Here is a 15873-nt window from a genome sequence, read left to right on the forward strand (position 1 = left end):
GAGAAAGTTAAGTCAGTGAACACGGAACAAAAAAATACTGGGAGGCCTGTGGGCCACTGGAGAGAGGCAAAAAGAGCAAAGCACAGCTGCTTGGAACAAATTGGCTTTTGGCTGAAGGAAACCAGTGTTCAGAATAAAAGATAAAGAAAGTAATTGAATGTCACCAGTGTCTAAAAATCCTCTCTGCTGCAGTGACTTCTGCATCACTCGCAGGCATGACTGGCTACATTTTTTTCTCTTCTTTAATCTTTATGTCTTGGAGGTGCTGTTACATGGATTTTAAGTTTGTGCATAAAAGAGAGTGATTTAAAGATCACAAGGCAAAAAAAAATTATTACTTTGACTTTTTATAAGTCAGGTGATTGCATTCAAATTCATCAAGCCTACAGTGAGTCAGATTTTTCTCATGGATCTTTTCAGACTGTGCAGCCTTCCCACTGTATAATTAGATTGAATCCAAACAATCTGCAAGAGTTGCTTGAAATGCTTCCTGGAAAGTTTTGCCCCATAGTGATGCTCAGTGTGGGAATAGCACATAGTCTATTCAGGTGTTTACTTTCAGGAAAACGTATTAATCAAGTATCAATGAAAGAAGTATAGCTTTCAAAAACAGCTTTAGCTGATGCTTGCACAATCCTGGGCTAAAATGCACAGAGAGAGAAGAGATAATAGGGGTTGGTTACCATTTTTGATTTCAGGATGCTTTCTGAGTGCCATCTAGTGTTTGCTTTCTAATTCAGAACAGTGGAACTGACTTTGCCTGTAATTGTATAAAGGACATGCTTTGTAATCACACTTTTATTTGAAACTTTAACAGAAGGCTTTCTGGAGATGAAGTTAGAAGGAATGCTATTTTACTGACATGTAAAAATAAACAAACAAACAGAGGCTTCAAAAGTTTTTACTCCTGGAGTATTTTATAAGGTCTCTTGAACCCAACTGCTGAATTTTATCTCTTTTTTTTATTTTCAGATCATGTATGGAACACTAGTTTCCATCATAGTTCTAAGATCTGTTTATATAGTGTTATGGTAAGTAACCATTTAATTCAGCATTGTAAGTTACAACATAGTATTTGCAGCTTTTTTTGTCAGCTTAACATGAGAAATTGGCAATGGGAGAATTTCTTTAACTACGTACATAATGTTAGCTCCTGGGCTCCCCTGGGTTAAAAGGGTTTGGCTCATCACCTTGCACTTTTTTGAAGCCACTGTGATAACATTAAACTAAACTGAGATTTCTACACTTATGATCAGTGTTTACTGTCAGGTGTTCTGCTGGTGGCTTCAACTGTTAGACTGGGATGTAAACAGAAATGGAGCTGGTCTTCTTATTGCTGGGTAGTGTGAAATCTGTTGCTAGTGTCCAAACTCTAACAATAATACTGGGAGAGTGCTAAGACTAAGACTTGAGAGTGGAAACATCACTTAGTAATTTCCTTTCCTCTTCCCTGCTCAAGTATTTAAAAAATAATGACACATGATAGTTTTTCTTAGAGTTTTGATTGGATAAAGTCAGGCATAATGCTATAAATTTGAAATTAAAACTGTAACAAACAAAAGGTATTAAAAGTGCTAGGAGACACTGAGAAGCATTAGAATCATTAGAGCACAGACTCTAAAAATGGTCTGTAAAAGGGAGGTAAATGGAAGGAAAATGGAATTTAATCATATTGAAGTAAACACATACCTTTAGCTCTCAGGGGCTCAGTTGGTTGCCCATTTCTGTCTATCTCCTGTGAATATTTGGTGTTCTCATGCATTTGGGGATTGCTTCTGAAAATTACTTATTTCTGTCGTCATTTTAAATGTGCTTTTTGTTAAACTTTGTTTCAAATTCCACATGTGTCTGTTCAGGAACACAAGGAAGAATTTAACAAAATGTGAATTTGAAGTATTATAGAATCCTCAAATATTCTGAGTTGGAAGAGACTCACAAGGATCAAGTACATTCATTGAATCACCTTCCAATTGCCGTTTCAGTTCATGTGGTTTGGCTTTCCCCAAGAAATTCCCACAGACCAAGTGCAAATGTTCACAGCCATTTTTATTAAGCAAGAACTTAAAACTGATAGTGTGTTGCAGCTTCAGAAGCAATCATCAATTTAAAGGCACTTTTTAAACCTATGGACTGGAAATTTTAATCCTTGCCTAGAGATCTTAAGTGATACTATGTTAATTCACCTCCAAGGGGAACTAAATTGAATCAAATTGAAGTCATTTTAATTTTGTCCTTATTCAAGGATTTAACACAGTTCTAGTCTTTTAGATTAAATTTCTTTCTGTCTGTGTAGACAAACTCTCGGGCCTTCTATTTTTCTACATCTGCAAATTCCACAGTTATGCTTTCTCATTATTTCTGAAACATTTCATAGTCTTCTGTCTTTATCAATAACATCACCACCTTCCCTCTCAAAGTATCACTGATTGTTTTGCTCCAGCCAAGTCTGTGTCTGAAGTCCTACCGACTTTTCACTTCAGTTCTAGGGGCTTGGAGTGTATATTCTTAATTAGCTTGATCACTTCATTGAATCAGCACCCTACAGAGACTAACTTCCCTTGTTGGTGTTACTATGCAAACTGGGTAGAAAGTTGGGATGGGAAGAGAAGTAGGTTTAAACTACTTCTAAATTTTAACTAAACTACTACTAATTTTAAATTAGTTCTGCTAGAGAAGCTCTGCCAACCTGAAGGTACCCTTTATTTTCTCTAAAATTCATCCCCAAGCACACTTTTGGGTTTACTTTCTCTGCACGGCTAGAACATATTCCTATATTTCCATCAGTAGTGCTAGCACTTGTCCAAGCCTTTTCCAGCTTACATACTGATCCTGATTTCTGCTTGTTTTTTGTATCTTCACTTCCTATCACTCACATTTCTTAGTGTGGGCTTTGAAGTCACTCTGAGATTACAGTAAAAATTCCAAAGAACAGCACGTTATTCCTTCCAGGCTACTACCTCATCCTATCCTCACCAATTGTTCCTCTTCCTGCCTCTTCCCCCCACACTTTTCATCCCTTTCTTAGGTCTGTTTCCTCCCAAGATTGCAATTGGGCAAATGTTGTTCTCTGTTCACAAAGCATGTTCCCTGTTAATAAGTGGTGCCAGTTGATTCCTTCACAAAACACCACTGTTTATTCCTCAATAATTCCAGCTATAATTACCTAATTACCAGCATGTCCAATATACTATTTAGTGCTCTGTTGTGTCAGACCATATATAATATGGTCTTGCTTATGCCTCTGGAGCACTGAGGGGGTAATATTACAGTGTAGTCTTGGCCATGTACTGCATGGTGCTCCACACATTTATTAGACTAAACCAATAATAATTTTGCTAGTTTATATTGGCAATCAATTTGTAAATATGTACAGCTTGTATCTGATTAGAGCCTCCTCCACAGGGCAAGCTACCTGTTGTGTTTTGCGCATTTTGGTTCCCAGTGCTCACAGCTCTGAAATGTGCTGTAACACACACAGTGGAGGAAAAGGCAGCTCAAGAATGTGTTTTAACCCAGAATGTCAACTGTGCATTCATAATGCTTAAAAATAACTTGAACAGTGTTTCATGGCAGCCTTTCAGGGTTGGATTTGGTTTTGCTTTTGGACTTGTCTTATTAGTGGGAAAGAAGCCTTCCATGTAGGAAGTTTAGAATTTCATGGTTCAACCCGAATGTAGATTGGAAAAGTAAATTTATTAATGATGCACTTTCTTGCATCTGATTCTTCAGTGTGTTTTACATATCATGAAGAAAATTTTTTTTCTGCTAAAATTAAATTGACATTTTTCTATTCCCAGTAGCATCCAACTAAAAGATGAACATAAAAGTACTGGGGTTTAATACCATTCATTTGGTTAGTTGTTGGTCATGGTGGTCTACACTGACAAAAGAGTAATTTTGAAAGACCATATATATACAAATTCCCTAGTATAGAGATATCATCTCTTGGCAGACACCCTCTTCTTTTGGGAAGGAGAGTCCTATTTGGTAACAGATATTTTTTTTCTTTTTTTTTATTTAATGAAAGAATATACACAGGACTGAAGAATGAGTACATTTTAGCCAACTTTAGTTTTCCCACTTTTTGGCTTCACTCAGAGAGTGCATTATTTAGGAAAACATGTATAATTATAGAAGTAAAAGTAAAAGAACAGTGTCAGAGAATATGAGATCAGGAGAGAGAAGTAAAATACAATATTTAAACAGATGAAATTTGAAGTTGATATTTTTTTCTTTTGAGGGAAAAACCAAATTGATAAAGAATTTTATTTACATATAACAGCATTTCTGTATTTACACATATTTAGTGTAGTATATATTAGTATATTTCTGTATCTTTAACCATTCTGAACTAAACTTTGCATTATTTCTCTCCCTAGGGTATACCCATGGCTTAGAGGTTTAGGATATACATCTTTGACTGTATTTTTAATGGGATTTTTTCTCTGGAATGTGGACAACATTTTCTGTGATAAATTGAGGTGAGTCTTTTCACTTGTCTGGATAGCTCCTAATAGCATTTAAGTATAAAGATTGGATTATTTCTGAGGTGCATATGCAAGTCCATCTCATTGTATGTATGGTATACTGCCTACAAAACATCCATGAGGTTTTATGCAGATTGCTCATGACTAGAGTCAGCACTCAACTCAAGGAGTTTTTAGATTTTTTTAACCATTTATAGTTTTTTTTTAATTTCTCTTTAACTTCAAATTAAACTGAGATAAATAATGTCACAAGTAATTTTGAGGATATGTGGATGACTAAAGCCTGCCATTCAGACTTGATTTCATCTGAACGTGGTTTTAGCCTGCTCATTTGGGGTTTTTTCTGCTCTTCCATTTCCTACAAAAATATCAAAACCAGTAGTTCTGCATTTTAAAGAAGATATGCAGAACTACTTCTACTACAACTGTTCAAGAAATACCTATTTCAATATCCATGTTACCAATGAACAGCACTTAGTTGCAATTCATGTGTTGTTCAGCAAGCTGAAGGAGATGGAAAGGTTAATCCTAGCATTCAGAAAAATACATTTTTGACAGTTTGAAACACTGTTATGCCACGGAATCTGTGTTGTACAGAATTGTCCTAGTAGGCTGGTTTGTCAGAGCCAAATAACAGTGTGCTGTAAAGAAGTCTAAGTTTTCCATCCCTTCTGGCTTTTCAATACCTGTGCTAGGTTAAGCCAACTGAAAGTTAATTCCAACAGAATATTCTTTAAATTTCTTAAAAATTAATATAATACATGATCCTCATCCCTAGGAGCACTTGATACAGATGGGATAGAGTAGTTATTTGGCAGCACAAGTAACTGTGCTGGGTTTGGCCCAATAATTTGGCCTGGGTTTACAGTTACTTTGCAAATATTGGCATCAGGGTTGATTTTTGCAGCTGCCTCACGTCACTGGTGAGATCACAACCTCCAATTCACCAAACCTGCTGAGCTGTTGTGGGTCCATGGAGATTTTGAACTGGTTCCTAGGCCCAAAAATGACACCAGCTGCTGAGGCACTTTCTTCATCCTCATTTCATAAGGGGAAAAAGTGTTAGCATCTTTCTTGTAATACTTGTGTGGTTATGGTGCTAGAAAAAAAAAAATGCTTGTTTACTAGCTTTAGTCAGACATCTGCAGAGCCTTGGATTTCTCCAGGAGGTATTATAATTTGAACCTTTGGAGAAAATACATTTGAATCCCTTGAAATTCTTTATTCTCTGAATGTCTAGCTTGTGAATCATCCACCTACCTGCTCTGTTTGGTTTTAAAGTTCAAAACTGGGTTTTGATTCAGGGTTTTTTGTTCCATATTTCAGTAAATCTGCGGCTTATTTAAAAAAAAATCAAAATAGCAAAAAATCTGTAGCACTCAGTTTCTCTGGTTGGAACCACACATTTTTGAATTTTGGCTTTGAAATTTCCTGCCATCCAAAGGCTCAAAGGTTGTGCCAGGCTGCATGTTCCACTGTGTCATTGCTGGGCTGACTCAATTGGAGCTTTGTGCTAATATTTGTGACTGAGCAGCTTTGGACCAAGCACTGTAATATCAAGCAGTAAGGATGTATTCCAGGAGCTGCAGATTTTTCTTGCCTAACACTTGCAATCGTTGTTTTCCACTTTTTACTTTGACAAGTGAAATTAAAGTGGAAAAAAAGACCAGCAGATGCAAACAGTTCCTCCATCATCAACCAAAATAGGCATTATTTGCAGAAGCCTAATGAGCAGGAGAAATAAGAGCAATGTAGTTCCTTCTCTTTATTTCTTTATCTCCATCCCTTAGCCCCTTCCCAAGTTGCTCGCATCCCATAACTACAAAATACAAAGCATGTTGGTGGAATATTTCAGACCCTCTCCTTTAATTGCTTCCTCACTAAACACCCCTTTTGTCCCTGTTTTAAGAGTCCAACAGATAAAGGCAAGTTGAGCTTCCATGTACCTGCAGAATAGGTGGTGTGATTGCCAGATTTAAAGTGATGATGTCTGATACATCTCATTTCCTCTCTTGGACCTTAAACTCAACATTTCATCCTATTGGGTTTTGTGGAGGAGAATGGTAGGATTCATTTGGGACTGTGGGATGCCACAAATACATTCCCTGAAATTTGAGTCCAGAAGCAATTGGTCACTCATCATATGAGGAAATGTCTGTTTTCTTTAAATGTATAAGAAAGTCGGTTTGCTGATATTTCTGTGTACTGGCAGTGTAAACTATAACTGCTGCTCCTCACCTGCTGAAAGCCTGACTCCATAAAGCCTCACCTATCCAGCACATGCCTGAGATATGGAAACAATAATGTGTGATCTGATAATACAACATTGTGATTTGAGATTGCTTAGCTGGGAAAAACTATTCCATTGCATGGTATTCCTTTCTTTCAGAGCATTACGAGAGAAGATGCCTCCTGTGGTGGGAGCTGTGACACAATTTCATGCATGGTGGCATATTCTCACAGGCCTGGGTTCTTACCTTCATATCCTTCTAAGGTAAGAAATGTTTTCTAAACTGGAAGTTCACAGAGATCTTACAAGTTTGCTCAGGTTCAGATGTACTTCAGAATGTTGTACCATCCAGAAGAGCAGGAAAATGACTTATTAAACTGGTGTACTGTTTTCTTTCCTCTTTGTAACTGATCTAAAAACTCTCTTAAAACTAATCTATATTTTTCAAAATGTAATCACTAGTCTTTAAATAGTCATGATTCTTCAAGAAAATTTAATTCAGAAATGGGAAGCCTGTGGCTGTTAAACCAAAACTATTTGACAGTATATTAATTTCAGAATGTAAGCCATTAATACTTGTCTGTTCTTGAGCAGCAATCCTGAAGTACTTAAACATGTTTAAATTTAGGAGCTTAACAAACCTTTTGATAGGCACCATCACTCCTGAAAACCAGCAGGGATACTGCTGTAGTGCACAAGGTGATGGCTGAAGTAGTTTTAGAGGAGCTGTTCTCTAAAGGGCTTAAACAAGAATGTAAGTTAGCAAGTCTGGAGCCAGCAGATTTTTCACATTTTTGCTCTATACCACCATCTAGTGGAATCAGGGGCAAGAATAGAATGTAAACTGAAATCTGAAGAATTTCTGCAGTTTGTTCATCAGCTAATTAAATAAAATTTTACCACTTAACAATAACAAAGAGAATGTCTGTTTTATGTTTACATCCTATTTAGTTGAGAACTTGATTATATATCAATTTTTCTACATCTAACATGGTATTCACCTTTTTTGTCAGATGTTAAAATACCTAATAAAAGGAAAATGCAAGGATAAGTACATTTCCATTAGATGACCTGATAGCTCATTGTTACATTTTGAGTATATATATGCAAACATATTTGCCTACATATATGTAAATGTATATATACACAGAAATATGTCAAGGTATATGGAAAACAGTTGCTCCATTTTAGTTTACAGGTTGTCTGCTACTCTAAAGAGCTTGAGGTAATATTTTAAAGAAAATTCCTTGCAGGAATCAAGCATAGGCAAGGTTTTTCCAACATGCCACAAAGTGGCATTGTCTTTTAAAAAAATGTGAGGTCATTCACAGGAAAAGATTGACTGAGAGGAGAAAGCATCTAAGAACAAAAATAAGATATAGAATCAAGCTATGCTGCTTTTTCCCTCCTTTAACATCTGCTGTATTTTGTGGTACACTGATTTAATTTCATCCTTCTAAAATTACAGATCCCAGTCCCTGGGGGTTTTTTGGTTGGTTTTTTTTTTTTACCTCTCAGGGTTTCTTTCTTTCTCCCCACATAGGTGATAAGGTAAATTATTTTGCTGATTAGTCTGCTACAGGGGGATTTACTGGGAGTTAACATCTCCTGTATTGACTAAATCTAGGCAGAATGGGTAGCTCTGCAATCATAGAAACAATTCTTTTATAGTTGGAAAATAAAACTGGGATCAGGACATCCTTATTTTATATGCTGTCTTATACTTGAAATTTTAAGCATGCTTTTTTCCTTCTCCTCAGTTTATATACAAGGACACTTTTCCTGAAACACAGGCCAAAGGTGAAGGTAAGCAAGCTGTATTTTGTATTTTTTAATGTACATTTGGATATCTTGTGCTTTGAACTGTTGGTGGGGCTCAATAATTATGCCTGTTAGGGTACTGTCTTTGACTTCTGCTTACATCCCAAGAAATGGAGTTGAAATTTTCCTAGAATCACAGAATGGTTTGGAGTGGAAGGGACCTCAATGATTATCTAGATTCAGCCCCCTGCCATGGGAAGGGACCCTTTCCACTAGACCAGGTTACTCAGAGCCCTTAGAGTACTGCAACCTGGCCTTGAACATTTCCAGGAGTGGAACATCCACAGCTTCTCTGGGCAACCCGTGCCAGTATTTCACCACTCTCAAAGTAAAGAATTTCTTCTTAAAATCCAATCTGAACTTAATCTCTTTCATTCTAAAGCCATTCCCCTTTCATCCTATCATTAGATTATGTTCAATAGTTTTTGGTTTCAGTTCCAAGAAACAATGTTCCAAGGAATCTTTCCTCTATTCCTGTTTTTCTTTTGACAGTTTCTTTTTGGAATATGGCCTGTTCTTCTTGTGGAGCCACCCAAGAACCTTTGACTGAGCCCTGGGCAGCCGCACACGATCACCTGGCCTGGCTGAATAAAGCATTTCAACAGTTGCTCTGGCTGAAGTGTCAAAATTCTGGATCAATCCAAGTACCATTGCTATTAAAGGACTTCTCTGTGCTGCGAGGCCAGTCGGCTGGAACAGAGCAAAGAGCTGGCACACTAGGGAAATAGCACTTAGTACAGCTTTATTCTAAGTTGTTAAAACAAAGATTAAGACACAAGGGTGTTATGTATATATTGTACAGCTGATGATATTGAGGTAATATTTCGTGCTGGTCACAGAAAACTAACCATTTTTGAAGTGGATTGCATACGTTTTTTCATTCAGTTTTTGTTCTTTCTGTGGTCTAAACTAATATTAGTAACTGAATGACAAAACTAGGCCATTGATGGCCAAGCTAAGCATCTGTGTGGCCTATAGTGAACTGAATGCTTAACCCAAACTACTTTAACCTTGCACTTTTATACGATTAATGAAGTATGTAATGGTTGATTTAGGCCTTTATTCTACCTTGCTTTTCCACAGCCTCCTTTGCAATTTATATTTGAAGCAAAACGGTTGGGATACCTGTGCCATTTAGTTCATTTTGTACCAAGCTTGTTTTCTCTTTAGTCCAAGTGAGAGGTTCATCATGGAGGATGTCCCAAAGTGTGACCAGCAGAAGATACTGAAATGGTGAAGCGTTATAGGTGTTCCTGTTTGCGTCTGGGAGCTCAGTTCCTAATTTTTTGACCAGTGATTAATTGCAAACATGTGGAGTGTCTGTAGAAACATAAGAAACACTCTTTTTTATTTTTTTGTAATTGTTATTTACATACCTAACTTTTCTATCCCTTTCTTTAACTTCCCATTCATACTACAGATTGACAAACACCTTAGATGTGCTCTAGTTCAGCCTTGAATTCATCATCTTCTTACTTTACAAGTCTTAAATATTGGTGGGACTTTCAGAAGCATCTTCTTATTCAGAAACTTTGAAGGAGGAGTAAAGGACAAGACTGAGGCTGAGGATATCTCCAAATACAAGGGGCAGTGCTTTGCTTGCTTTTAATCTGTCACGTGCTTAGTCTATGAGAAAGCTGACCACCTTTTGAAACTAGACTTAGGGGATTAATGAGGAGGGCAAACCCTGTTTTCTGCAATTTTTATCTACCCAGCTGATGAAAGTTAGTAAGTAAATTTAAAGAAAACATTAAACTAACACAGTTTTTCAAAATATACCTCATATGAAGGCTGTGATTTTGATGCTCTTAATTTTGGGGCAACAAACAGAGTCTATCTCTGTGCCTACTTGCCGCCATTCTATGCAATTTTTGTCTGCTTTTGATGCTCTGAGGGATTTATCCTTCTTGCCATGAGGAAAAAAAGGGAAACACTCAGACTGATCCAAAATCCCATTTTGTATTGATTTACAATGTGCTCACAGCAGCAAAGCATGGTAATATAGCTGTAAAGCTGTTTCCCAGGTCTCAGAGTCCTGACTATTGAACAATCAGTGCTGGCTAAAATGGTCTCTTTTCTCTGTTTGCAATTTCTCTGCATCTCTCACATCCATCAGTAACTCTTCTACTGATGTGAACCTCCAAATTAAAATGTGGCTTCTGTTATGTTACAAGTCTGGACCCTTGAGAACAAATAACCCCAAACTGCGTTGGAAAAAGATACTTAACCTTGAGTGAGTTCAATGAGGTTTAAGCACGTGCTGATAGCAGTGCATTTCAACCTGTACACCCTATAAAGACACCTGAAGGGTGATTTTAGATCAGCTTTGATATCAGTAGGCTCCAGTTCCATAGACAAGGTCAGCATCTGTGCTGGGAAATTTGAGTGCTCTTCAGACTGAAAGAAGTTAGCAGAACCAGCACAGAGGTAGGAAAAAGCTGTTATGTATCAGGTGTCTTTAAATATCCAGAAGGTATATTTTTTGTAAAGAGATATGAGAACTGTTTCAAAAATGTAGCTTGAAAATAAGTGCCTGCCTGTTCACCTCCAGGCTTTCTCAAGCATTTTTCCACACACTGTATCCCATTTTCTTATTTAGTATGTTTACATGTGTTCATAAGTTAGGGAAGGAGTCTCGTAAGAGAAGCAGCGCAGCAGCAAGACATATCAACAGTCACTTGTGACATCTGCTTGGTATGATACTATTTTTATGGAAATGGAAAAAAACCTGTATTTTAGTGGCCTTAGTTTTGTTACTGAAGGATCTGGGCACTCTGTTTAGTTAATTAATTGCAAGAACCAGAGTGTCTTGAAAAGCCACTTTCTTATTGATCAGGCATCTCTACAATAATATATTTTAAAGATATTTGTTGATTCTTCTACACATTTGCTACTAGGAAGTCTGTGATGGGGGTTCAGATATTGTTGGATTGAATTGTCAGGATTTTAAAAATATGAAAAGCTCATATTTTAATTTTATAGTGCTGTTAGTTTTTCATTTATGTCTTGTTTGTTGTTGTTTTTTTCTTAAAAAAATGCAAATTGGCTTCTTCCTGCATTCCAAATGAGCAAAAACATGCACACCTCTACCACCCTGCCAGCAGCCTTTCTTTCAACAGGTTATATTAGACCCTGAGGAATGTAATTTACTTGTGTATCCTTCTTAGCATAAATAATCTGAAATCATGGGTGCTTTGGTTTGACTGCCTTACTGATCTTGTGAGTGATATTGAAAATGACAAGCCAGTTTTAACTACATGTCATTGAAATTCAGACTGCCTTTTCTAGTGCCTGGAAAGACATACATTCTTACTCCTGTAATATGTTAAATGTCTGTTAATTGCTTTTTATTTATATTGCTTGTGTGACAATGTTGATTTTTTTTCTACAGACCTTAGAGCAGTATATCACAAACTTTTCCTGCACTACATCTTAGTAAGTCATGTGTGATCCTATTTTTTGAGTAGGATTCAGACAACAGCTACTTAAAGAGAATTATGGAAGTAGCAGGTGTCTGCAGGATGTGTTGGACAGACTTGATAACAATGAACTCTTCTATTCCTTAACATCTATAAAGAACCAGGAAATCTGCCACCATACGACCATCAATTTGACACAGATGAGCAGTAAGTAGCTCTGCAGCCCATGAGCTGAAAAATTCTTTCTTGGAAATAAGAGGAAAAACTTCAAAATTACTCTCACAGTACAGATCAAACCCACACCTAATTCTGGGAATTTAGATTTTTTAGATACAGCTCAAGATATGCACTCTCCAGTGAGGAGGAATCTCATCCATGTTTCAAAGGCAGCATTAGTCATCTCCAGATTTCATCTTAATGGTTTTTCTGTTAGCAAAGGGCTGCTGTGCTGCCCATGGGTGTTTAAAAACTCCCTCCAGTCAGAGTTGGAATATGCAGTGTTACCACTTGCCAGTCTACCTCTGTCATGTATTGTACCATACCTGTGCCCTTAATTACATTTGCCTGAATGTGTGCACATCAGAGCAGCCTGACTTAGCCTGTGCAGCCCCTGCGAGTGGCAATGGTGCTGTATTGATTCCTGGCTGACTCTGCTCACTGCCTGTAAATATCCTCACTTATTTGGTGTCTGTCACCCACAGCCTGTGCTCAGTCTGCCACTCATCTTTGTGTAAATCTGACTGCTTTAGAGAGAGATTCGAGTAGGAGGACTTCAGACAGGTGTAGTGAAATCTCTGGGAGGGATATAGTGGAAAATATTGCTCTTTAATTGGTTTTAATTCTCTTTTAATCCTGTTCTGTGCTGTCTTGCTTGGCTAAAGCTGAATTGTATGATTTGAAATGCAGTTGATTCTTTTGGCCAATTGTGTATTTGCTTCTAACATTTCATTTCAAGCAGCTGAATGTCTTTTTCATCACACGCTTCCATGTGAATCTCAGCAACAGAAAATCCTCCCAATACTACCAGTGTTTCTCGCAGTCACTATCAACTTGTTTAATCTGCATTCAAGAATTTCAGTAATACTGTTTTTAAAAACCTATTTCTCTCTGTGGATATATTGCAGCATTTTAATAGCAGGTGATGAAACAATTCAGTATAGAGGAGCTGTAACAGAGCAGCAATGCTGTTTTCTTTAGTAGACATCAGAATTCAGGAACACACATGCATTTTGGGGGAATGTGTGCCCTGTAATTTAGATTAACATATTCAGGTAAAACTTTCAGTTTACTTTAAACCCCATCTGCACTTTATAAGTAGGCAGTGGGAGGCTTTAACTGCGAAGTGCTGTTTGACTGTGAGACTTTACCATGAAGAGGGATAAATGATAGAGTTTATTAAACATGAGCAGAGCACAGCCAGAAGGAGATTAAGAAATCTTACATGAAAAGAGAATAACAAAAGATTAAGCACAGAATCCCGTAGTATTACGTCAACCACCCTCCTGGTATCTGCACTTTAGATACTTGAATGTTTTGCTATTTATACATTTAACTTTCCATGTTGACTGCTGCTCTCTTCACCACAGAAGTGATGTAGTTTCTGCTACATTCAGTTCATTGTAGATGACTTAGAGGTGGTTTTATGAGGATGGAACATGACACATGTTTGGAAATGTTTTGTACATGAATGAATGCATTTCTGACCTATCTTCTGCCAGCTTTGTTTGAGAGTCTGTAACCTAAAGACAGAGAACTTTCTACGTAACTATTAAAATTGGTTTTGGGTTTCTTTCTTCAGTTTCTCACGCACAACTGCCTACAGCTGACAAGTGCCTGATCTCATTGTTACAAGGCTTTTATGAGAGCTGGGGCTGTGTTTCCTCCTGAGGTCTCTAAGACAAAGTCTTTGGTAGGTGGGGGTCAATATTTTTTTTAAGTCCTGCCTCTGCAGGAATCCCAGTGCTATTTTTAGTGGCTTTCCTGTTAGTTATCCAATACGTGTCTGCCTCTGACTCAAACTTGTGCCTGGCTACCCACCTTCCTGATGCTGTTGCATCTTTCCAGGCTCTGAAAGCTGGGTGAGGGATTTAGCTGTACAGGAGGTGTTTATTTTGGGTTGTGGAGTTCAGTGACAGGCAGGATGAGGGCGCAGCAGTCAAGCAAGCACTGTATTGGAGTGGAGCCCCCATATTGGAGCTCCCAGACAGATGCTCTAAACAGGACTGGGGACAGGGGGATTTGTATGTACAGTTTGAGAGGCAGGTTTAATGCCTGAACCTCTTACTTTACTGCAGAACTCTCCCATTTTACTTCTTGAAATTTTTTAGGTTTGACTAAGTATGTAATTACAGATTTAAGAAGAACTGAGTTCAGAGTTGATGTGAGACCCTGAAACAGTGCCTGCAATTTTGGGGGTTTTTTGCACATAAATCACACAAATTGATAAGAGCAGATTGTTAAAATCTTAAAAAATGCAAAGAAAGATAAAGAGTCTTTTGCTTATTTGTCCACAGGAATAGCTATAAGCACAATCTTAGATTCCTTCTTCTGTCCCCAAAGCTCTGGAACATATATATGTTTCTCCAAAGACAGTCCTGAATAAAATGGCTCATAGCAAGTTATGTACCAAAATGTTTTCCCCATTAAAGATGTGGAAGAACTTTGTTTGTGTATCCTATTCCCTGGATTTTGGAAGAGAGGGTTTCAAGCACAGAAGCAGTATTTACTCCTTAGACTGAACAGAAACTAGTTTTTCTTTTGATTTTCCAAATTGACGTTGACTGTGTCATGTTGATTGTTGATCTCAGCATAATGCTAGGATGATGTTAGAGTCTGATCAAACATCATCTGTCCATCTGGAGTGGACATGAAATCTCCTGTTCATTACCTGACCAAACTTTCTAACGTTGACACGATGAGTTCTAACATAGTGGGTTTCTCTTCCTGAAATTCAGTACATTGTTGCAGATAGGTAATAACACTGTGACAGATGAGTAGCAGTTGACTTGTAGAACACAGCTACACTGAGAAATGCTTATTGACAATTTTGATACACTGAACTGACTCTTCCTACCAAACCAGCTGGTAACCAACATTAGGCTTATATGTATCAGCATATCTTGTTTTCCAAAGCACAGTAGCTTTGAAATATTTAATATGTTTCATTTGTTATTCATGCTGCAGTCAAGCACTAATTTGTGTCTTTATAGTACAAACTATTAAAGAATTTTGTTTTAAATACATTTCCCAGCTGGTTCTTGGCGTCTGTGTTGCACAGGGCTGGTTGGTTCATCTGGATGCTGATCAGTAGATGGGTGGTTGTACATCTTGGCCAGTGGCGTGCAAGTACAACGGCAGGATTTGTGTGTCCTGTATGGATGGGGAAGCTGCCTGCCTGCAGCCAAGAGCCTCCATGGCAGTAGAGTTCCCCAGTCTTTGCCTTGTGCTGGGGCCCTTTGGGCACTGGGCCTTGCTCAGAGTGTAGTGTTGCCTGTAAACACTGCAGGGCCATCTTCCCTTCAAAGGCCTTCCCCAGCACACACCAGTTAGAAGGGACTGCAGATAGGTGATACGGGTGGGAGAGGAGAACGCAGGAGTCAGGTGAATGTGTGGGCAGCCCAGAGTGTGCAATTTGCACAGCCTTTGCTTCAGCCTTTTCCTGTTCCTTTCAGTGAGAGAGGAGGATAATCACTGCAGGGCAGAACCTTTCCAGGCAAGAATTGTGGACAACCAGGCACTAATCCAGCAAGTCCCATCACACCCCGACAGCCAGAGTCTGGTAATGACCATAAGGTTTTTTCTCCTCTCCTGGCTGTTCTCCCAGGTGCTCAGAGACCCCTTTTTCTCCTGCTTATCTCTCTTGAAGCTGTGTATCTGCAGGGACAACCTGAAGTTAACTATTCAGGGGCCAAGACAC

At 38.1% G+C, this 15873-nt stretch overlaps 1 protein-coding gene across 1 annotated transcript in view; it reads left to right on the forward strand.

The window, feature by feature from the left end:
- Nucleotides 1-15199, forward strand: part of ACER3 (alkaline ceramidase 3) — a 56271-nt gene extending 41072 nt beyond the window's left edge. The window contains exons 7-11 of the mRNA XM_066572291.1: nt 973-1031; nt 4380-4481; nt 6877-6981; nt 8478-8523; nt 9031-15199. Of these exons, the coding sequence (XP_066428388.1) occupies nt 973-1031; nt 4380-4481; nt 6877-6981; nt 8478-8523; nt 9031-9084 (366 nt within the window). The 3' untranslated portion in view covers nt 9085-15199. The remainder of the gene's footprint in view (nt 1-972; nt 1032-4379; nt 4482-6876; nt 6982-8477; nt 8524-9030) is intronic.
- Nucleotides 15200-15873: the final 674 nt, after the last annotated feature.

The sequence above is a fragment of the Molothrus aeneus genome, chromosome 2 (genome assembly GCF_037042795.1).
Source record: "Molothrus aeneus isolate 106 chromosome 2, BPBGC_Maene_1.0, whole genome shotgun sequence".
In the NCBI taxonomy this organism is placed as follows: domain Eukaryota; kingdom Metazoa; phylum Chordata; class Aves; order Passeriformes; family Icteridae; genus Molothrus; species Molothrus aeneus.